This window comes from Oncorhynchus nerka, linkage group LG24 (assembly GCF_034236695.1).
Source record: "Oncorhynchus nerka isolate Pitt River linkage group LG24, Oner_Uvic_2.0, whole genome shotgun sequence".
Classification (NCBI taxonomy): Eukaryota; Metazoa; Chordata; class Actinopteri; order Salmoniformes; family Salmonidae; genus Oncorhynchus; species Oncorhynchus nerka.
In genome coordinates, this window is record NC_088419.1 from 53,009,955 (window position 1) to 53,033,242 (window position 23,288).

At 41.7% G+C, this 23,288-nt stretch overlaps 1 protein-coding gene across 1 annotated transcript; it reads right to left on the bottom strand.

Moving 5' to 3' along the window:
• Positions 1-10,006: 10,006 nt before the first annotated feature.
• LOC115108146 (hippocampus abundant transcript 1 protein) lies at positions 10,007-20,559 on the bottom strand. Its single transcript, XM_029632170.2, has 12 exons — positions 20,290-20,559; positions 19,511-19,606; positions 19,322-19,384; positions 19,104-19,231; positions 18,881-18,995; positions 18,421-18,639; positions 14,336-14,449; positions 13,946-14,017; positions 12,432-12,544; positions 12,224-12,321; positions 11,782-11,948; positions 10,007-11,445 (listed from the first exon to the last, which is right to left on the bottom strand). The coding sequence occupies exons 1-12, from the start codon at positions 20,368-20,370 to the stop codon at positions 11,239-11,241; spliced, it is 1,473 nt and encodes a 490-aa protein (XP_029488030.1). The 5' UTR covers positions 20,371-20,559; the 3' UTR covers positions 10,007-11,238.
• Between the last annotated feature and the right edge of the window lie 2,729 nt (positions 20,560-23,288).

The window sequence follows — 23,288 nt, forward strand, 5'->3', positions numbered from 1 at the left end:
TTGGCTTTGCTGAGTGTTGTGGGTTATGTTCCCCAAGAATTCTGACACTCACTAGTTTGGCAAAATAAAGCCTTTAGTCTATAGACGCTAAATAATTGTCTTCGTATGGGAGAGATACAGGTTCATGTTGGAAATTCCCAGTCATTTTTCCCATGGGAATTCTTTTAATGGTGAAATATAAGGTCTGTATTATATAGCCCTACAGTTCATTTAAAATATTTTGTTAACTGAATAACCATCTTTCCATTGATCATTGCTCAATGTTTTTGTCTCCAGGACTTGGAATGAATAGAGCTGGTCCTAAAATGCTTCTAATTTCCCACCCCATTGAACAGAGGACAAACATTTTACGTGACCATTGGAACAGTTTCCACCCCTATTTCACACAATTCTTCCTACTGTCTTCTGAAGGCATGTGTTGTCAGGGGGACTGTAAGTCCATGTGGCAAGTTTAGCTTGTGACCACCACCTCCACTATTTTCAGTGTTCCACCCCTGACTAAAATGAAACCTCCTGAGTCACGTTTCATCTAGGAACACTACTGACAAGCTATGAGCTCTATTGCTACTCTGTTACAAGATTTTCAAAGCAAAGAAGCTATTCCATCAATACAATAACATACAGAAAGAGGGATATGTCGAGGGAACATGGGTTGACTTCATGCAAATTAGTGCAATTTAGAAGGTACTATTTAATTTGGCTGCGACCGCCCGGCAACAGGATTTGACGGTTTGTTACAGGACTACTGCAGCTGTGCTCCCATCTGTTTTGAATGTATACATTAACTGTGTTGGTGCTTCCATGAACTTTACAATCTATTTGGAGTGAGATGTATTTAATCCTTTTTGTCAATTGTGTGAAAATTACTTACTACATGCAGTTTGGCTTGATAAGAAATAAGGTCCAAATTGAAAAAAGTCTAATCATGTTGTCAATCATTATGAGGACCAATGCGTTTCCTTCTGCAGTGAAGAAATCTAAGCAGATATGTTCCTGCCTCTGTCCTTGTCAAGCCCTACCTGTCTAATTGAGGAAGCAGTGAGCAGGCAGACTCCAGTCCTGTTTTGAGTTAAAACTGTTTTGGGCGCTGCATTTGATCAGGGTCACCATGACCGGGGTGGCAGTGGCACTGTCATCTCTATCAAGTCCCTTGGGAGACTAGAATTAAGAAAACTAAACAAGATATGCAGAAGCAACAAGGTCAAAGGGCCAGTGTACAGTCGTGGCCAAAAGTTTTGAGAATGACACAAATATTATTGTTCACAAAGTCTGCTGCCTCAGTTTGTATGATGGCAATTTGCATATACTCCAGAATGTTATGAAGCGTGATCAGATGAATTGCAATTAATTGCAAAGTCCCTCTTTGCCATGCAAATGAACTGAATCCCCAAAAAAACATTTCCACTGCATTTCAGCCCTGCCACAAAAGGACCAGCTGACATCATGTCATTGATTATCTCGTTAACACAGGTGTGAGTGTTGACGAGGACAAGGCTGGAGATCACTCTGTCATGCTGATTGAGTTCGAATAACAGACTGGAAGCTTCAAAAGGAGGGTGGTGCTTGGAATCATTGTTCTTCCTCTGTCAACCATGGTTACCTGCAAGGAAACACATGCCGTTATCATTGCTTTGCACAAAAAGGGCTTCACAGGCAAGGATATTGCTGCCAGTAAGATTGCACCTAAATCAACCATTTATTGGATCATCAAGAACTTCAAGGAGAGTGGTTCAATTGTTGTGAAGAAGGCTTCAGGGCGCCCAAGAAAGTCCAGCAAGCGCCAGGACCGTCTCCTAAAGTTGATTCCGCTGCGGGATTGAGGCACCGCCAGTACAGAGCTTTCTCAGGAATGGCAGCAGGCAGGTGTGAGTGCATCTGCATGCACAGTGAGGCAAAGACTTTTGGAGGATGGCCTGGTGTCAAGAAGGGCAGCAAAGAATCCACTTCTCCCCAGGAAAAACATCAGGGACAGACTGATATTCTGCAAAAGGTACAGGGATTGGACTGCTGAGGACTGGGGTAAAGTCATTTTCTCTGATGAATCCCCTTTCAGATTGTTTGGGGCATCCGGAAAAAGGCTTGTCCGGAGAAGACTAGGTGAGCTCTACCTGTGTCATGCCAACAGTAAAGCATCCTGAGACGATTCATGTGTGGGACTGCTTCTCAGCCAAGGGAGTGGGCTCACTCACAGTTTTGCCTATGAACACAGCCATGAATAAAGAATGGTACCAACACATCCTCCGAGAGCAACTTCTCCCAACCATCCAGGAACAGTTTGACAAACCTTGTGAGGCAAATGTGATAACTAAGTGGCTCAGGGAACAAAACATCAATACTTTGGGTCCATGGCCAGGAAACTCCCCAGACCTTAATCCCATTGAGAACATGTGGTCAATCCTCAAGAGGCGGGTGGACAAACAAAAACCCACAAATTCTGACAAACTCCAAGCATTGATTATGCAAGAATGGGCTGCCATCAGTCAGGATGTGGTCCAGAAGTTAATTGACAGCATGCCAGGGTGGATTGCAGAGGTCTTGAAAAATAATTGTCAACACTACAAATATTGAATTTGCATCAACTTCATGTAATTGTCAATAAAAGCCTTTGACACGTATGAAATGCTTGTAATTATACTTCAGTATTCCATAGTAACATCTGACAAAAATATCTAAACATACTGAAGCAGCAAACCTTGTGGACATTTATATTTGAGTCATTCTCAAAGCTTTCGGCCATGACTGTAGGTAGGTGAATGATGTTTATCCTTGATAATTTGATGGAATATTGAATACCCATAGGTTCAAAACCCAATAGGCTTAACGGGATACTTCAGGATTTTGGCAATGAAGACCTTTATCCACTTCCCCAGAGTCAGATGAACTTGTAGATACCATTTTTATGTCTGCGTGCAGCTTGAAGGAAGTTGCTAACTAGCATTAGCGAAATTGCTAACTAGCATTAGAGCAATGACTGGAAGTCTATGGTATCTGCTAGCATGCTAGTAGATACAGTGCCTTTGGAAGGTATTCAGACGTCTTGACTTTTTCCACATTTTGTTACATTACAGCCTTATTCTAAAATGGATTGAAAAATATCCTAGGACAAATGCTGATTTCCAGATCTTTGGAATTTCTTTACATTCCAGGGTTAAATTGAATAGATATGTAAGGGAAAGGGGTATACCTAGTCAGTTGTACAACTGAATGCCTTTGACTGAAATGTGTCTTCTGCATTTAATCCAACCCAGAGTATCGAGTGTAATTACGAGTATAACGTGGCAAGTGATTTTTTTAAACAACCAACAAACTACATTTTTGGCAAACCAATCAAGTGGCTTGATAACGATCCCTTTTAATAAATACTTGGAAAAAGAGCACAGGTTAAAACATTAACATGGAATGTAAGTACCCTGGAATGTAAGATCCTGTGCCTTCGGAAAGTATTCAGACCCCTGGACTTTTTCCACATTTTGTTACATCACAGCCGTATTTTAAAATGGATTTAAAATATCCTCAGCAATCTACACACAATACCCCATAATGACAAAGCGAAAACATGTTTAGACATTATTGCTAACATTTACGATAGTAAATTTCAATTTACAACAAAAAAATATGACGTTTTCGTCTTTTGAGCTTCTAGTCATGAAATCTATGCAGCCTACCCAATCACTTTTTATAGCTACTGTTTACAGGCCTCCTGGGCCATATACAGTGTTCCTCACTGAGTTCCCTGAATTCCTATTGGACCTTGTAGTCATAGCAGATAATATTCACATTTTTGGTGACTTTAATATTCACATGGAAAAGTCCACAGACCCACTCCAAAAGGCTTTCGGAGCCATCATCGACATCGGGTTTTGTCCAACATGTCTCTGGACCTACTCACTGCCACAGTCATATTCTGGACATAGTTTTGACCAATGGAATAAATGTTGTGGATCTTAATGTTTTTCCTCATAACCCTGAACTATTGGACCACCATTTTATTACGTTTGCAATCGCAACAAATAATCTCCTCAGACCCCAACCAAGGAGCATCACAAGTTGTGCTATAAATTCTCAGACAACCCAAAGATTCCTTGATGCCCTTCCAGACTCCCTCTGCCTACCCAAGGATGTCAGAGAACAAAAATCAGGTAACTACCTAACTGAGGAACTCAATTTAACTTTGGAAAATACCCTAGATGCAGTCACACCCCTAAAAAACAAAAAACATTTGTCATAAGAAACTAGCTCCCTGGTATACAGAAAATACCCTAGCTCTGAAGCAAGCTTCCAAAAAATTGGAACGGAAATGGCGCCACACCAAACTGGAAGTCTTCCGACTAGCTTGGAAAGACAGTACTGTGCAGTATCGAAGAGCCCTCACTGCTGCTCGATCATCCTATTTTTCCAACTTAATTGAGGAAAATAAGAACAATCCTAAATTTCTTTTTGATACTGTCGCAAAGCTAACTAAAAAGCAGCCTTCCCCAAGAGAGGATGGCTTTCACTTCAGCAGTAATAAATTCATGAACTTCTTTGAGGAAAAGATCATGATCATTAGAAAGCAAATTATGGACTCCTCTTTAAATCTGCGTATTCCTCCAAAGCTCAGTTGTCCTGAGTCTGCACAACTCTGCCAGAACCTAGGATCCAGGGAGACACTCAAGTGTTTTAGTACTATATCTCTTGACACAATGATGAAAATAATCATGGCCTCTAAACCTTCAAGCTGCATACTGGACCCTATTCCAACTAAACTACTGAAAGAGCTGCTTCCTGTGCTTGGCCCTCCTATGGTGAACATAATAAACTGCTCTCTATCCACCGGATGTTCACCAAACTCACTAAAAGTGGCAGTAATAAAGCCTCTCTTGAAAAAGCCAAACCTTGACCCAGAAAATATTAAAACTATCGGCCTATATCGAATTTTCCATTCCTCTCTAAAATCCTATGACCTACTGAAGAGATGAGTCTTCAGTAAAGACTTAAAGGTTGAGACCGAGTCTGCGTCTCTCACATGGGTAGGCAGACCATTCCATAAAAATGGAGCTCTATAGGAGAATGCCCTGCCTCCTGCTGTTTGCTTAGAAATTCTAGGGACAGTAAGGAGGCCAGCGTCTTGTGACCGTAGCGTACGTGTAGGTATGTTTATTTATTTTTATTTCACCTTTATTTAACCAGGTAGGCAAGTTGAGAACAAGTTCTCATTTACAATTGCGACCTGGCCAAGATAAAGCAAAGCAGTTCGACACATACAACGACACAGAGTTACACATGGAGTAAAACAAACATACAGTCAATAATACAGTATAAACAAGTCTATATACGATGTGAGCAAATGAGGTGAGATAAGGGAGGTAAAGGCAAAAAAGGCCATGGTGACAAAGTAAATACAATATAGCAAGTAAAACACTGGAATGGTAGATTTGCAATGGAAGAATGTGCAAAGTAGAAATAAAAATAATGGGGTGCAAAGGAGCAAAATTAATTAATTAATTAAATACAGTAGGGAAAGAGGTAATTGTTTGGGATAAATTATAGGTGGGCTATGTACAGGTGCAGTAATCTGTGAGCTGCTCTGACAGTTGGTGCTTAAAGCTAGTGAGGGAGATAAGTGTTTCCAGTTTCAGAGATTTTTGTAGTTCGTTCCAGTCATTGGCAGCAGAGAACTGGAAGGAGAGGCGGCCAAAGAAAGAATTGGTTTTGGGGGTGACTAGAGAGATATACCTGCTGGAGCGTGTGCTACAGGTGGGAGATGCTATGGTGACCAGCGAGCTGAGATAAGGGGGGACTTTACCTAGCAGGGTCTTGTAGATGACATGGAGCCAGTGGGTTTGGCGACGAGTATGAAGCGAGGGCCAGCCAACGAGAGTGTACAGGTCGCAATGGTGGGTAGTATATGGGGCTTTGGTGACAAAACGGATTGCACTGTGATAGACTGCATCCAATTGGTTGAGTAGGGTATTGGAGGCTATTTTGTAAATGACATCGCCAAAGTCATTGGTAGGAGTGTCAGTTTTACAAGGGTATGTTTGGCAGCATGAGTGAAGGATGCTTTGTTGCGAAATAGGAAGCCAATTCTAGATTTAACTTTGGATTGGAGATGTTTGATATGGGTCTGAAAGGAGAGTTTACAGTCTAACCAAACACCTAAGTATTTGTAGTTGTCCACGTATTCTAAGTCAGAGCCTTCCAGAGTAGTGATGTTGGACAGGCGGGTAGGTGCAGGTAGCGATCGGTTAAAGAGCATGCATTTAGTTTTACTTGTATTTAAGAGCAATTGGAGGCCACGGAAGGAGAGTTGTATGGCATTGAAGCTTGCCTGGAGGGTTGTTAACACAGTTTCCAAAGACGGGCCAGAAATATACAGAATGGTGTCATCTGCGTAGAGGTGGATCAGAGACTCACCAGCAGCAAGAGCGACCTCATTGATGTATACAGAGAAGAGAGTCGGCCCAAGAATTGAACCCTGTGGCACCCCCATAGAGACTGCCAGAGGTCCGGACAGCAGACCCTCCGATTTGACACACTGAACTCTATCAGAGAAGTAGTTGGTGAACCAGGCGAGGAAATCATTTGAGAAACTAAGGCTGTCGAGTCTGCCGATGAGGATGTGGTGATTGACAGAGTCGAAAGCCTTGGCCAGATCAATGAATACGGCTGCACAGTAATGTTTCTTATCGATGGCGGTTAAGATATCGTTTAGGACCTTGAGCGTGGCTGAGGTACACCCATGACCAGCTCTGAAACCAGATTGCATAGCAGAGAAGGTATGGTGAGATTCGAAATGGTCGGTAATCTGTTTGTTGACTTGGCTTTCGAAGACCTTAGAAAGGCATGGTAGGATAGATATAGGTCTGTAGCAGTTTGGGTCAAGAGTGTCCCCCCCTTTGAAGAGGGGGATGACCGCAGCTGCTTTCCAATCTTTGGGAATCTCAGACGACAAGAAAGAGAGGTTGAACAGGCTAGTAATAGGGGTGGCAACAATTTCGGCAGATAATTTTAGAAAGAAAGGGTCCAGATTGTCTAGCCCGGCTGATTTGTAGGGGTCCAGATTTAGCAGCTCTTTCAGAACATCAGCTGAAAGGATTTGGGAGAAGGAGAAATGGGGAAGGCTTGCGCGAGTTGCTGTGGGGGGTGCAGTGCTGTTGACCGGGGTAGGAGTAGCCAGGTGGAAAGCATGGCCAGCCGTAGAAAAATGCTTATTGAAATTCTCAATTATGGTGGATTTATCAGTGGTGACAGCGTTTCCTATCTTCAGTGCAGTGGGCAGCTGGGAGGAGGTGTTCTTATTCTCCATGGACTTTACAGTGTCCCAGAACTTTTTTGAGTTAGTGTTGCAGGAAGCAAATCTCTGCTTGAAAAAGCTAGCCTTGGCTCTTCTAACTGCCTGTGTATAATGGTTTCTAGCTTCCCTGAACAGCTGCATATCACGGGGGCTGTTCGATGCTAATGCAGAACGTCATAGGATGTTTTTGTCTTGGTTAAGGGCAGTCAGGTCTGGGGAGAACCAAGGGCTATATCTGTTCCTGGTTCTAAATTTATTGAATGGGGCATGTTTATTTAAGATGGTTAGGAAGGCATTTAAAAAAAAGATCCAGGCATCCTCAACTGACGGGATGAGATCAATATCCTTCCAGGATACCCCGGCCAGGTCGATTAGAAAGGCCTGTACGGCAGGACCAAATCAAAATCAAATCATCAAATCAAATTTTATATGTCACATACACATGGTTAGCAGATGTTAATGCGAGTGTAGCGAAATGCTTGTGCTTCTAGTTCCGACAATGCAGTAATAACCAACAAGTAATCTAACTAACAATTCCAAAACTACTGTCTTATACACAATGTAAGGGGATAAAGAATATGTACATAAGGATATATGAATGAGTGATGGTACAGAGCAGCATAGGCAAGATACAGTAGATGGTATCGAGTACAGTATATACATATGAGATGAGTATGTAAACAAAGTGGCATAGTTAAAGTGGCTAGTGATACATGTATTACATAAGGATGCAGTCGATGATATAGAGTGCAGTATATACGTATGCATATGAGATGAATAATGTAGGGTAAGTAACATTATATAAGGTAGCATTGTTTAAAGTGGCTAGTGATATATTTACATCATTTCCCATCAATTCCCATTATTAAAGTGGCTGGAGTTGAGTCAGTGTCAGTGTGTTGGCAGCAGCCACTCAATGTTAGTGGTGGCTGTTTAACAGTCTGATGGCCTTGAGATAGAAGCTGTTTTTCAGTCTCTCGGTCCCAGCTTTGATGCACCTGTACTGACCTCGCCTTCTGGATGATAGCGGGGTGAACAGGCAGTGGCTCGGGTGGTTGATGTCCTTGATGATCTTTATGGCCTTCCTGTAACATCGGGTGGTGTAGGTGTCCTGGAGGGCAGGTAGTTTGCCCCCGGTGATGCGTTGTGCAGACCTCACTACCCTCTGAAATCGGAAAGATAGGTAGGAGCAAGCCCATGTAATGCTTTGTAGGTTAGCAGTAAAACCTTGAAATCAGTCCTAGCCTTAACAGGAAGCCAGGGTGGAGGCTAGCACTGGAGTAATGTGATCAATTTTTGTTGTTTCTAGTCAAGATTCTAGCAGCCGTGTTTAGCACTAACTGAAGTTTATTTAGTGCTTTATCAGGGTAGCCGGAAAGTAGAGCATTGCAGTAGTCTAACCTAGAAGTAACAAAGCATGGATTAATTTTTCTGCATTTTTGGACAGAAAGTTTCAGATTTTTGCAATGTTACGTAGATGGAAAAAAGCTGTCCTTGAAACAGTCTTGATATGTTCGTCAAAAGAGAGATCAGGGTCCAGAGTAACGCCGAGGTCCTTCAGTTTTATTTGAGACGACTGTACAACCATCAAGATTAATTGTCAGATTCAACAGAAGATCTCTTTGTTTCTTAGGACCTAGAACAAGCAACATTTGCAGCCATCCACTTATGTCTGAAACACAGGCTTCCAGGGTAGGCAATTTTGGGGTTTCACCATGTTTCATCGAAATGAACCACCAAGACTCTTCCTAGAGCTAACCGCCTGGCCCAACTGAGCAATCCGGGGAGAAAGGCTTTGGTCAGGGAAGTGACCAAAACCCGATGGTCATTCTGACAGAGCTCCAGAGTTCTTCTGTGGAGATGGGAGAACCTTGCAGATGGACAACCATCTCTGGATATTTTGTTCTTCTCCTGTGAATTCTATGTTTTTTTACTAGATTACCTGTAGTTGTTCATGTCTGTCTGTAATTGTGTTATGACTTGGTTTTGCCTATCTTGGCCAGGAATCTCATGAAAATGAGATTTCAAATCTCAATGAGCCCTTCCTGGTTAAATACAATTTTTTTAATACTCAAGCCCTGGTCCAAATGACACTTGAGCCAGTGTGAAAACATTCTTAATAGTGTTTCCCAGGAAAAGCTGCCATTTGAGAAGTTACCCTTTTCAATGGTTAACGAGGAATCACCAGCTCATTGATGAACAGTCTTAACACCTTTACTATGGTTATTGCTCCACTTGAATGTCAGGATATGATTGCTACTGAAGTGTTTTTCTGTGTAAAAACTGTACCTATGGGTATATGAATATATACATATATGTATATTGAAGTTTTGTTTTCCAAAAATGTCAGTGGTCAAGCCTCTGATCAACTGCAATTAAATCTGTTGGTTTGAAGTTGCATCTTGTGAATCTCCTCAAATAGTTGCATTTCCAAATCAAGCTTACAGAACCATTTGAAGACAAACTAGAAATATAGCGTGACATAGAACTTTTTCTTGGTGAAATAACTGCCAGCAATGTGTCCATCTCACCTGTCGTCAATTACAGCCTGCTGCCCAACACAGCAAAACATGCTAAATTATATTGATAAGTGTGTACCCTATCAAATAGTGTACAATAAAAGGCTGCGGGTGGAACTCTAAAATACATTGACTTCAAGATTCATCATCCTGGTATCTCATGTTTGGATTTAGCTCAATGTTCTCTTTACCTAAGTTTCCCAACCATAAATCCATCAAAATATTCCACTTTATTGAAATGCATGGTTGTATACTTACTGTATATTTACAAGGTCAGTCAACAAATGTAATATTGAAAATAAAAGGCAGCAAAACAATGACAATACATGGAAAAGAAAAAAAACTGCATACAGTATTTCAAGAAATTGCTGTTTTACAGAACACCAACTCATAAATAGCTAGAGCACACTTTCATGATTCAATATGTACTTTTGGTATTTGGTCAATAAGCAAGTTAAAACGAGAACATATTTTGTTTGTAGAAGTGAAAAGGTTTTTAGAAGGCCACGAGATGGATCTACGGATTCCGTAACTATGCAACGTGTTGTCTGACATAGGGTGTCCTTCGTGTAAATTAGATATTTTTTAAAGGCAAACCCTTCTTGTATGATCATTTTCTGTAACTGTACGATCCATACATGTCAGGAACTTGGCCGTGTACATGAACAAAATGAGAATAAAAGACAAAATATCAAGCCAATCTGTCACATTCTGTGATGTCAAAGAGTAAGCAGGGGTTGATACGATATCTCCTTGTGGTCCCGCCAAAAAGTATCCCACCCCAATTGAGGCACCAGTCAGTCTGAAGAAGTGGTAGTAGGAATTCATATAGGCAGCAGTTTGATATAAGCGTCAAAACAAAGGTGCTTTAAAAATTCAGCTGTACCATTCCAAGTCCATCGCGTCTTCACATTCCGTGGTTAGTTTGTGGATTAAGGCTGTTTTACGCAAAGATCTGGGGGAAATTTCAACTGGATTTCCGATTCAGCCCCGCATTGTCATTTTTCTCACACACAGTTCCGTAAAGCTGAAGGCCCAACTCTAGAGGACTAACCAGTCTTTTTGATGCTTCTTTTTCTTTCTAGGTTGTTGTTTTTTGTGCAGAGACTCCCTCTTCTGATTGTGGAACACACTGTGTTCAGAAACAGCCCAACAGGTATGTCCCTGAGTTGAGCATTGCCCTGTCCAATATCATCAAAACAACGGTTGAAGAAAAACAAAAAGTAAAAGTTTGAGGAAAAACAAAAAAATGAATAAATATAAGCCATTGCAAATAGTGCCTTTGGATAGAACTTTCTTTAAAAAAACCATACTCCTATGTATACATATATAGTGGTAACTCTTAATATAGCTTTTTGATTGTTTACTACACCTACACATGAGCTCTCTTGCTTTGTGTGGTTTTGAAGAGGGGGGAGTCAGGCCCGAGTAGCCAGGTCTGTGTTACACATTTGTGTCCTGCAGTAGGGGCTCTTTGGCCTCCCCGGGTGGCTGTGGGCTGTGGGGGTGCCCGTGGGGCGAGCTGTGCTTCTTCCAGCTGCCAGGCCGGGGGCCCAGGTGGGGGTGCTCTGGTATGAAAAGGGCCACCAAGAGTGCTAGCAGCACTGAGCATGCTCCGAAGAGAAAGGGTGGGCCAGGAATGATGGACGTCTGAGGAGAGAATAAAAAGGTACAAGAGAATTTGACTAAATTAGGAAAATGCTTAACAAATTAGGGTTACACTTGTACAAAGCATATTCAAAAACAGTCACGTAAATACTTGGTAACTAGTTAACGTTAAATAGTAGCCACAAACCTCTAAGATTGCATAGTGCCTAAATAATGATAGCCACTTTTAAGACAGCGATAGAGCCTTGTTGAACTGCTTGGTCACTTTTGAGGAGGTATGCTGGCTGTTGAACTCCAACCAAATTCAAGCCTCGTCGGGTTCAGGCTGCGTATCAAAACTATGAGGAGGAGGAGAAAAGTTTGGGGCTGGGGGCTAACCTGTGGAAGGTGCTGAAGGTGGGGTTGAGTGTGGACCGGCGTGTCCTGGCTGCCGTCTGGGGGCGCATCTAGCTCCACGTGGAAGATGTAGAAGATGAAGCCGTAGAGCGCCGGCCCCAGGCCGTTACACAGACCCCGGATCCCTGTCACCATCCCCTGGCCCACCCCTGTGGGATGAGCGCCAAAATAATTTTCGTATTAGTTGGATTTGATTCAACTTTTAATTCACAAGGTAAGTTAAAGGGATAGTTCTTCAAAAGTACATATTTATTTCCTTACCTTGAAAAGTGGTCTATGGCTAAGCATTAACTGGTTTCAAGGTAAGGAAAAAAATAAGTCATTTTGATTAACTGCCCCTTTAACAGAACCATTTCTCATTTATGACCCTGCCAAAAGACAAATCAGAGAAAGTTACAAAATAAAGTTATAACTAAGTACAAACCTTGTTGGTCTGGCTCAGCGGTGCGAGAAACCAACGCACTGATTGCTGGGAAAGTGATGCTTGACATGGCTGCTACAGCTCCTGCTGCCCACATCATCCTGTAGAGAGATAGTCACTTTAAAGAGTATCTGTCACTGTAAAGAGTATCTATCACTGAACTGAATCATCAGATGCGTTCAATGTTTTGAGTCGCCTTGAAAAAGCTTACCATGGCTCGGAGCCAAACCCATACCAGGCGAGCTGCAGTATCTGGAACCCAAGGCCGAGCAAGATGGTGTTCTTATTCCCGATGGAACGCATGAGTAAACTCAATATTACAGTCTTACAAAGGGAACAAAAAAGAACATAATTAGAAACACTTTATTGGAATGTTCATAATGCCTATAATGAAAGTCCTTGTTATATGGCCAAACCAAAGGTCGTCATAACATGGCAGAGAATGGAATAACTATATAGATATATACTACACGACCAAAAGTATGTGGACACCTGCTTGTCTAACATCTCATTCCAAAATCATGGGCATTAATATATTGTAACAGCCTCTACTCTTCTGGGAAGGCTTTCCACTAGATGTTGGAACATTGCTGCAGGGACTTGCTTCCACTCAGCCACAAGAGCCGGCCACTGATGTTGGCCGATTAGGCCTGGCTTCGCAGTCGGCGTTCCAATTCATCCCAAAGGTGTTAAATTGAGTTGAGGTCAGGGCTCTGTACAAGCCAGTCAAGTTCTTCCACACCGATCTCAACAAACCATTTCTGTATGGACCTCACTTTGTGCATGGGGGGTATTGTCATGCTGAAACAGCAAAGGTCCTTCATAAAGTTGGAAGCACAGAATCATCTAGAATGTCATTGTATGCTGTAGCGTTAAGATTTCCCTTCACTGGAACTAAGGGGCCTAGCCCAACCCATGAAAAACAGCCCCAGAACATTATTTATCCTCCTCCAAACTGTACAGTTCGAACTATTTATTGGGGCAGGTAGTGTTCTCCTGGCATCCGCCAAACCCAAATTCGTCCGTCAGACTGCCAGATGGTGAAGCGTGATTCATCACTCCAGAGAACGAGTTTCCACTGCTCCAGAGTACAATGGCCGCGAGCTTTACACCACTCCAGCCGACGCTTGGCATTGCGCATGGTGCTTAGGCTTGTGTGCGGCTGCATGGCCATGGAAACCCACTTCATGAAGCTCCCGACCAACAGTTCTTGTGCTGCGTTGCTTCCAGAGGCAGTTTGGAACTCGGTAGTGAGTGTTGCAATTGAGGAAAGACTATGTTTACATGCTACAGTGCTCGGTGGTCCTGTTCTGTGAGCTTGTGTGGCCTACCACTTCGCGGCTGAGCCGTTGTTGCTCCTAGACGTTACCACTTCACAATAACAGCAGAAACAGCAGCTCTAGCAGGGCAGAAATTTGACAAACTGACTTGTTGGAAAGGTGGCATCCTATGACGGTGCCACGTTGATTGTCACTGAGCTCTTCAGTAAAGCCATTCTACTGCCAATGTTTATCTATGGCGATTGCATGGCTGTGTGCTTGATTCTATACACCTGTCAGCAACAGGTGTGGCTGAAATAGCCAAATCTACTAATTTGAAGGGGTGTCCACATAATTTTGTGTGTGTGAGATAGATATATACACACACACACATACATACATACATACATACATACATACATACACATATATATAAATAATGTAATGATAGTTAATGACAACTAACCTGTGCAATGATTGAAAGCAGTCCTAGAACAGCTATGAAAGCTGCAACATTTTCAGGTGAAAATCCCATAATCTGAAAAAAGGGAGAGCAAAAATGTGATCGTACTGCTAGTGAAACAAAATGAGTATGCCTATCATCAAGGATATATATATATATATGCCTAGCTGTGAGCAGCAAAGAGCAGGGGTCCAAGCAAAATATGATAACTTGGTTGTATACTTTGAATGAGCTACATAGTCAAAATCCCTCGACAACTCTACCAAATGATATACTGACTATGAAGGGGACTTGACCTCAAGTTACATTGATAATGGAAATAGGGGGGATGGGCTGACATCTGACGTGCATCTTACACGTCCGTTTATATATTTGACAGTATACATAGCCGACCTGTCGTAAGTAGAGGAAGAAGCTGGAGTACTGGCCAGCCTCAGGGAGATAGGACAGGAACACTGTTATACAGATGAGCAGCACAGTGGAATCCTGGCCCACTTTCCTTAGAGACTGGAGACAGAAAGAAAAAGGGGTTAGGAGGACGGTAGGTGATAACAAGTGTTAACGATATGATGTGCAAGAACACCCAACCACTCCTCCTGGTCGGCTGGTCGGAAAGGAGGCCTATTGTGAGAACTGGGTCTCAACCCAAGAGAGCAAACTAGAGAAGTAGAGTTACAAAACAGCTGTGGTCTGCGTCGGAGAGTCAGGAGACCTAGAATTACACCAACACATAACCACCTACAACAGGGGTTCCCCCCCCCTCCACATGGGGAGCCAACGTTTCGTGGCGGTGTGCGGGACCTTCCTTGATTGGGGGGGGGTACTTTTTGAACAATTCGCGATTTGTTTATACAAATCTAAAACTACGCATAAATCCGTGATGCTTTAGGATATAATCAAGTGGTGAAATGCAAGAGTAAGACGCAATTCTAGTGCACGTCGGAATATCGTTGGTTTGTCTCCATGACTGAGCTACGACCTTCTAAAGTGCTTGGGAAGTAATTTTATACAATGCGTGACTGTTGCTATCAACTGATCGAATCACTTTACGGAAAAAATTATATTATGTATAATTACATTGAGGGTTCATATACATAATAATAAACCAATATTTTCTTTATCCATTACTATCATATAAAAATAGTCTACCTCATGAGTCTTGTTAAACTATGTAGAATTGCAGGAAAGTAGCTTCAAAACAACACTTTTCTTAGGTCGCTCAAATTAAACAATGTCAAGCTGCTGTTGTATTTAATATAGGCCACCTTAATAAACAATAATAAATAAATAAATAAAGGGGGGTTAATGTGAAAAAGGTGACACTGGGGAACAAAGGTTGGGAACCCTTGACCTACAAACACCCCCATTCTGTATTGTTATGCTACAATATCAGTGACTTGGGCCTTCAGCGTTATACAGCGTCAATCGTGATGATTGTGTTAAGAGCAAAAAAAAAAGAGAGACTTCACTCGGACTCAAAATAAATACTCCTTTAGCTTAAGTTTTGTAGGTCAATCGTGTGATGATGCTTATTTCCCTGGATCGATCATCATAACACACTTACATTTATTAACACAATCTTGATATTATCTTCGCAGTGCCTTGAGAAACTATACATACCCATCGACTTATTCCACATTTTGTTGTGTTACAGCCTGAATTCAAAATGGATTATATTGATGCAATACCCCACAATGACAAACTGAAAACATGTTTTTCAAATTTGTAGCAATTTTTTTGAAAATTAAATACAGAAATATCTCATTTACATAATTATTTACACCCCTGAGTCAATACTTTGTAGGAGTACCTTTGGCAGCAATTAGTCTTTCTGACTGTAAGCTCTTTAAGAGCTTTCCACACCTGGATTGAGCAACATTTTCAATATTCTTCAAGCTCTGTCAAATTGGTTTTTGATCATTGCTAGACAACCATTTTAAGGTCTTGCCATAGATTTTCAAGCAGATTTAAGTCATAACTCTAACTCGGCCACCCAGGAACATTCACTGTCTTCTTAGTAAGCACCTCCGGTGTAGATTTGGCCTTGTGTTTTAAGTTATTGTCCTGCTGAAAAGGTGAATTCATCTTCCAGTGTCTGGTGGAAAGCAGACTGAACCAGGTTTTCCTCTTGGATTTTGCCTGAACTTAGCTCAATTCCATTTATTTTATAACCTGAAAAACTCCCCAGTCCGTAACATTTACAAGCATACCTATAACATGATGCAGCCACAACTATGCCTGCAAATATGGAGAGTTGTACTCAGTAATGAGTTGTATTTATCCCCAAACATAACACTTTCTTTCAGGACAAAAAGTAGATTTCTTTGCCACATTTTTTCCCAGTATCACTTCTGTGCATTGTCGAAAACAGGATGCATATTCTGTACAGGCTTCCTTCTTTTCATTCTAATTAGGTTAGTATTGTGGAGTAACTACAAAGTTGTTGATTCATCCTCAGTTTTCTCCTATCACAGTCGTTAAACTCGAAGTGTTTTTTTAAGTCACCATTGGCCTCATGGTGAAATCCCTGACGCCTGTATCTTTGAAGTGACTGGGTGTATTGATACACCATCCAAAGTTTAACAACTTCACCATGCTCAAAGGGATAATCAATGTCTGCTTTTACTGATCTACCAATAGGTGCTCTTCTTTGCGAGGCACTTGAAACTCCCCCTGGTCTTTGTGGTTGAATCTGTGTTTGAAATTCACTGCTCGACTGAGGGACCTTACAGATAATTGTATGTGTGGGGTACAGAGATGAGGTAGTCATGTTAAACACTATCATTGCACACAAGAGTCCATGCAACTTATCATTTGACTTAAGCACATTCTTATTCCTTAACCTATTTAGGCTTGCCATAAAAAAAAAGGGGTTGAATAGTTGACCCAAGACATTTCAGCTACAATGTCATTTTTGGGGCGACCCGACCAAATTCACATAGAAATCTGTGTTATAAATCTGTCATTCGTATCGAAAGCAAGTCTAAAAAGCGGTAGATCTACAATGATTATCTACACAATGACTACTTGTTTTGTCACAAACTTAAATTAGACAAACTATTCGAATTTTAACAACCAGGAAATGGTGGAGCAAGTTCTACATATTGCATCTTACCATTTTTGTAAAAAAAAACTAAAAAAACATAATTCCACTTTGACATTATGTGTAGGACAGTGACTAAAAAAAAATCTCAATTGAATCCATTTTAAATTCAGGCTGTAATAAGAAAATATAGAAAAAGTCAAGGGGTGTGAAAACTTTCTGAAGACACTGTAAGTACCCTGCAATCATCATTGCTATATCATGTGATGTTGATGTGTTTCAGCGACACGTCAGCCTTCCCCCTCAACATTGCCTGAGGAAGACCTGTTTCGCTGTGCTATGAGTAGCTGCTGTACATTGTGCCATGTAGCTTTAACTGTTGTTGTACAGCCCCTCAGCAATATAGAGGATTATGAAAGGTTAATTGTTCCCCTATTTGGCGTCTGTCTAACAGCCTGTTGAACTCCCTCCCCCTTTTACACACACCACCGTGGCTCCTTCAAGCAACCCACCTTAGGGGAAGTTCAGGTTTGGCTGACAAAGACCACATCCTGGTCTAAATGCGGCATGAAAGTTTGTTCCTTATGCTGGGTAAATCCAATTGTGTTTATCAAATATATATTTTTTGTGTACTATTCCTGTACTGTTTTGGGCACCGTTGGTGCCAATGTGCAATTAGAACCACCGCCACTCGCTGAAAGCCTACTATAGAGGAATTATGAAAACAGTGCGCATAAATTAAAGACGAGGTAACACTAACATGGCCTGTACCAAACAAGTTGGTCCAAATACAGGAATCGTTACGTTTACAACTAACCACAGAACTTGTCAAGTTTCTCTTCCCAAATGCATACAACATCAGGTGGTCTTGTTCTTCTATGAACTTGAATGAAAACAGTAGCTTAAGTGATAGAGCTATTGTAGGGAAATGGGAAGACTGAAGAGGACCACTTGTAACATGAGTAGCTAGTTGAAAGTGTCAACACAAAAACAAATGCTATGTTTCCCTAAGGGGAACCATGGGCGTCAGTCGGGTGGGGTGGGGGGTCTTGCAGCACAGCCATTCTCACCACATTCTATTCCTAAGCCCTCTTTTAATCATAAACAATACCGGCCTCCACCCCCCCGCCACCAATTCCGTTGATACCATTGTCCCATGAAAACAGACACACATTACCCCTATAACCTTTTTTGGATTTCTAAATGACCCCAACGTCAGCAGTCAGGAGGACTGTGATGCAACCGAAATGAAAAATGTCCATAAAAATGTCCATAGACCCACCAAATTTCTAGCTGCTACCACTGATCATAGTGCCAAACTGAAGCACACATTTTCAAGAGGTTTATCATTTTGCGTTCTGAAAGCACACTAATAATGGCTACACAAAATAATAACACCAACTGACTGAGCCTTTAGAGGTGGACAGGTACTCACAGCAAAGGGGTCGGCTTGTTCCCAGGAGATGGGAGCCCCCCAGGACGCTGGCCTCATCTTCTCAGGCAGAGACTCAGGCACGGCCACCAGGATAAAGCAGATGTCCAGCATAGCGATGGCCGAGGCCAGCACCACCACCAGGCCGTCCCCGTACACACGGCCCAAGTAGGCGCCAATGGCCGGGCTCGTCACCAGGCTAGCAGCAAAGGTGGCCGACACCTAACGAACAAGAGCAGACAAGGTTTACTACTGCCAAGCTCTGCTACTACTACTCTTTCAATGAAATTGTAGTTAAAAAAAAAAATTGCGCATAATTTCTGCTTTGTTTAAGAGGGACAAATCTGCAAATAGGTTCTGAATGATGTACTATTTTAGCAATGAACCACAAATCCCTGAATCAAAAAAGGTGCTGTGGTAAACAAGATTAGAAGAAACTGTGTAGGTAATGTTCAATACACACCAGTCCATAGGCCATGCTGCGCTCATGCTCCTGCGTGATGTCAGCCACATAGGCAAAGACCACAGAGAATGTAACAGCGAACACACCGGACACCGAGATAACTGCAAAGTACCACCTGAAACCCGAGGCAGGATATGGCACTCAGTTAATAATACACTTGATTCAGCTTTTAAAATGGTGATCTCAGTAACTATGAACTCTCTCAGGTTGGGTCCCATCGTACCACGGGCTTATCTTCATCAGTGGAATGGGAGCGCAGGTGAAGAAAACGGTGAGCAGGAGAAAAGACTTCCGACCCCACACATCAGACAGGGCACCAATCAGCGGAGCACTCAGGAAAGACAGCAGGCCCTGTAATACAACAAGACACCCCCCCAATTTTTTTTTAACAGAATTGAAAGATAACTGTTCAAAATAATAGCACATGTTCAAACACCATACCTTTACCCCCTGGATCAAGCCATTCATCAGAAACGTATGCTTCGGGAACGTCTCATGTAGGACCTGGATTGGAAGGGGACAGGGACAGAGAGTGGATACTGTAAATTGGAGAAGGTCTTCAACATAGTTTTATCAGCAGCCAACAAATCATACTGTATTAAATAATAGGTCATAATCAAGACAACATACCACCAAAGTGGGTGCTGTAAGCAGGCCCCAGGCAAAAAATTCCAAAAAGATGACAATTACAGCATGGTACACGCTGGGAGCTCCAAAACCTTGTGCCTGGTGAACAGAGTGGAATAACTATGTAAGTGTGTCAACAAGAAACAAGTAATACTCAACTGTCTTACTTTCAAAGAAGATATATTAAAAGGTCAACTCAGCAATAAGTCACCATAATACACAGTGGGGCATCTTCCTGCTTACACAACATTCATAATTGACACTAGAGCCAGTAGCGGTGTTGCAGTCTTGGCAAATTTCACTTTAGTTGTTGTTGATTTCAGTAAGCAACGTTAGGAATTTAGCTAGCTACCATATTGCTGAATAACTATAACATCATCGAACTAAACAAACGGCTAGCTAGAAAGCTTGCCCATGGTTATGGAACTCTATTAGCCTAGCCACCTTTTCAACAATAGTGTTTAAAGTTACTTCCCTAGCTAGTCAGCTAGCTAATACTTGTCCATCTCAGATGGCATCTAGCTAAATTACTGTCAAAGATACTGATATGCTAGCTAACTTAGCTAGCTAGTGCCAAACATCTGGTGCTAGCCAGCCAACTAGCTAACGTTAGCTATGTTGTTTTTGAGAGGACTATAAAGAGGCACATGATGAACTTCCCGGACGCTAGCAAGCAGAAGCTAGCTAGCTCGCGAAATGTGACATATTGTAGACATACCACATGCTGCTAGTTAATCTCAAGAAATACGATGGCAAATACTGTCATTTAGGTGGAAACTCACCGTTCCTCCATCCTTGATAATAATTTTTTTCGCCAGCAGGAGACTGCGATTCGCCCGTTTCTTCTTTTTGCTCTGTGTCATATTACCATTCTAGTTCTTCGTTTAATAAGAATCTATTTATTAAGGAATTTCAGAAAATAAACTATTTAAATCAGATTGTCGGAAAAGAAACTGAAATACCTTAGAATAAATATATTTTTCAAACTAAAAGGGCTGTTTCGTCCCATTCACTCAACCACCGCCATCTTTGCAAAAACATTGTTAAAACGTAATGACGTCACATCATACGATATTCTTTCTGACATCCGTGTACCCTGCTTGGACGGGTACTGGTATGACTTCTTTTTAGAACAGTTACTACATCTCAGTATACATTGAATTAGAGAACAGTAGAAAAATCTGCAGACCGTGCCTGCATTAAATTTCTACTTTACTCTCATGTATTAAGCACTACAGTATTTTTATTTTATTTATTTTTTTCCTTTATTTAACCAGGCAAGTCAGTTAAGAACACATTCTTATTTTCAATGACGGCCTAGGAACAGTGGGTTAACTGCCTGTTCAGGGGCAGAACGACAGATTTGTACCTTGTCAGCTCGGGGGTTTGAACTTGCAACCTTCCGGTTACTAGTCCAACGCTCTAACCACTAGGCTACCCAGTCTAGAACCGTCAACGAACAAAGACCCCATAGGTATCACAGGATCCTCCTGAAAGGCCCTGAATGCATCCTATACTACATCCTATACATCCTATCCTAGTATCAAGCTGCAGCTCTGGAGTCGAGCCTCCTGTCCCTAAAACCCGCCTGTCAAATCAAATCAAATTGTATTAGTCACATACACATATTTAGCCGACGTTATTGCGGGTGTAGCGAAATGCTTAGTGTTCCTAGCTCCAACAGTGCAGTAGTATCTGTCACTAAACATATTATTCTGTACGTAAATCCGTGCCACGCCATTTAGTATGATATGCTACCTTACGTTAGGTTACATTACATTAGGCTATTGATGGAATAGCTGTTGTACAATGTAATACAAATTGTAAGACGTATAGTATCCAAAGTCTTGATTGCACCAGCTTTGGTCCATTTATAATATATTAAGTTTGACTGCTTTAGTATGATATGATACCTTACGTTAGATTACATTGGCCTACCAATTGAGCTGCGGTCATAATAAAATACGAATTGAAGGATGTACAGTATCCTACATCTTGATTTCACACATACAAATACTTAGAACAAATTGAATAAAGCAATGCATGATGTGTATACTAGTTACACGACAATCGAGAGTCATTTCTGCCTAGAGTGATAGGACAGAATCCATAGTATGATACAACAAGTGACAGAAATGACATACTGTGGCTCTGACCTAATAAGTCAATAGTTGTGTTTGGGTTATATTTGAACAGGATTTATACCGTACCTGAGAGCAATCTGAACTGTGCATACTGATAAGACTGAATAGGCCATTTGAAATTATTCAGCATAAACAAAAATGTGATATACAAAGTTAACTGTGTATGAAAAATGTAAGGGTTGTAGCATTAACTAAATTCAGAAAGATAATCAGGTTCTTATTGTCACGTTCACATGTACAGTGAAATGCCTTTCTTCCTTGTGCAATCCCAACAATGCAGTGATCAATATCAGTAGTACAATAAAAAAAATAAGAAAAGTGAAGTAGAACAAAAACACACGAGAAAGTAAGTAAGCTATATACAGGGTCAGTTGCAGGGTCAGTGCCAATACCCATATTTACAATGTGCAGGGATAGTAGAGTGGTAGGGTTAGATATGTATAGGGGTAAGGTGACTAGGCATCGGGATATATGATAAACAGAGCAGGGATCTACAGGGAGGGATCTATAGGGGGGTGTAAATGGGATAGGGGTGTAAATGGGATAGGGGGTGTAAATGGGATGGGGGGTGTAAATGGGATGGGGGGTGTAAATGGGATGGGGGTGTAAATGGGATAGGGGGTGTAAATGGGATGGGGGGGTGTAAATGGGATGGGGACTGTCATCCAACGGGATTGGGGCCACCTCTTGACAAAACTATTGATATAGATATAACTATTGATATAGCACTGGGAATAACAAAATTACAATGTTATTAAGTTGGAAAATTAAAAGTACAGTCTAAAAACCATGGATAACGCTCCCTTGATCAGGCATTTAGATTGCTGGCCTAAGCCTCTTAAAACATTGGCATGGGAAGGCCAGATGCATGCTACTACTTTGAGCTGTATACTACTACTGATGTCAGAGGAGAAGAGGAAACAGAAGGAGAGATAATGAGTATCAGGAGGTAGAGATAGAAAGACAGGAACAGAAAAACAGAGGAAAAATACATTAGACAGACCGTGAAAGAGAATGTGTGCGTTTGGGAGAGGCCATGAAAGAGACTATGAGATAGATACAAGATGCAGAGAGGGTGTGTATGTGTTAGAGAATGATGTGTCCACGTGTGTGACAGCTGTACTAACCAGCAGAGATGGAGATGGGCCCCTTGTTGGTAGAGGATGGACTGTCCATGGACGCCTCACCACTGGCACTGGGGAGAGAGAACAGTCTGTGAGCACACACACACACACATGCAAAAAGTCACATAGTAAAAATGCACACCTTTTAGCCAGCTACCTGGAGAGCTGGAAAATAATGATCAAATTGAAGGCTGCCATTATCAAAAAATCAACAATCAAAAAAAGTCTTACCCGTGAAATGTGCTTGTATCACAGAGTTTTCACACTAAGTTATCTAAATCCTCTTTGCTAGTATCATCATTGGTTATGAGCCCCAAAATAATGAAATGACGAAAGGTAGCTAAGTGTGGACAAGATATGGCCAACATAACGTAACATACTCTATAATGCTAAATGGAGTGGCACGGATTTACGTACAGAATAATACGTTTAGTGACAGGCAGGTTTTAGTGACTGGCGGCTTGCCTCCGAGACTGCAGGTGGATGCATCTCAAGGCATCTGATGATCCAGCA

What these genes read in the sequence shown, in the direction of transcription:
- LOC115108146 (XM_029632170.2), bottom strand. Translation starts at nt 20,370, where the DNA reads ATGACACAGAGCAAAAAGAAGAAACGGGCGAATCGCAGTCTCCTGCTG. An exon ending in CTGATGAAGATAAGCCCGTG is followed by an intron (nt 18,996 to 19,103) that starts GTACGATGGGAC and finishes CTCGGGTTTCAG; the next exon opens with GTGGTACTTTGCAGTTATCT. An exon ending in AACAAGCCGACCCCTTTGCT is followed by an intron (nt 14,450 to 18,420) that starts GTGAGTACCTGT and finishes TTCTGTCTCCAG; the next exon opens with TCTCTAAGGAAAGTGGGCCA.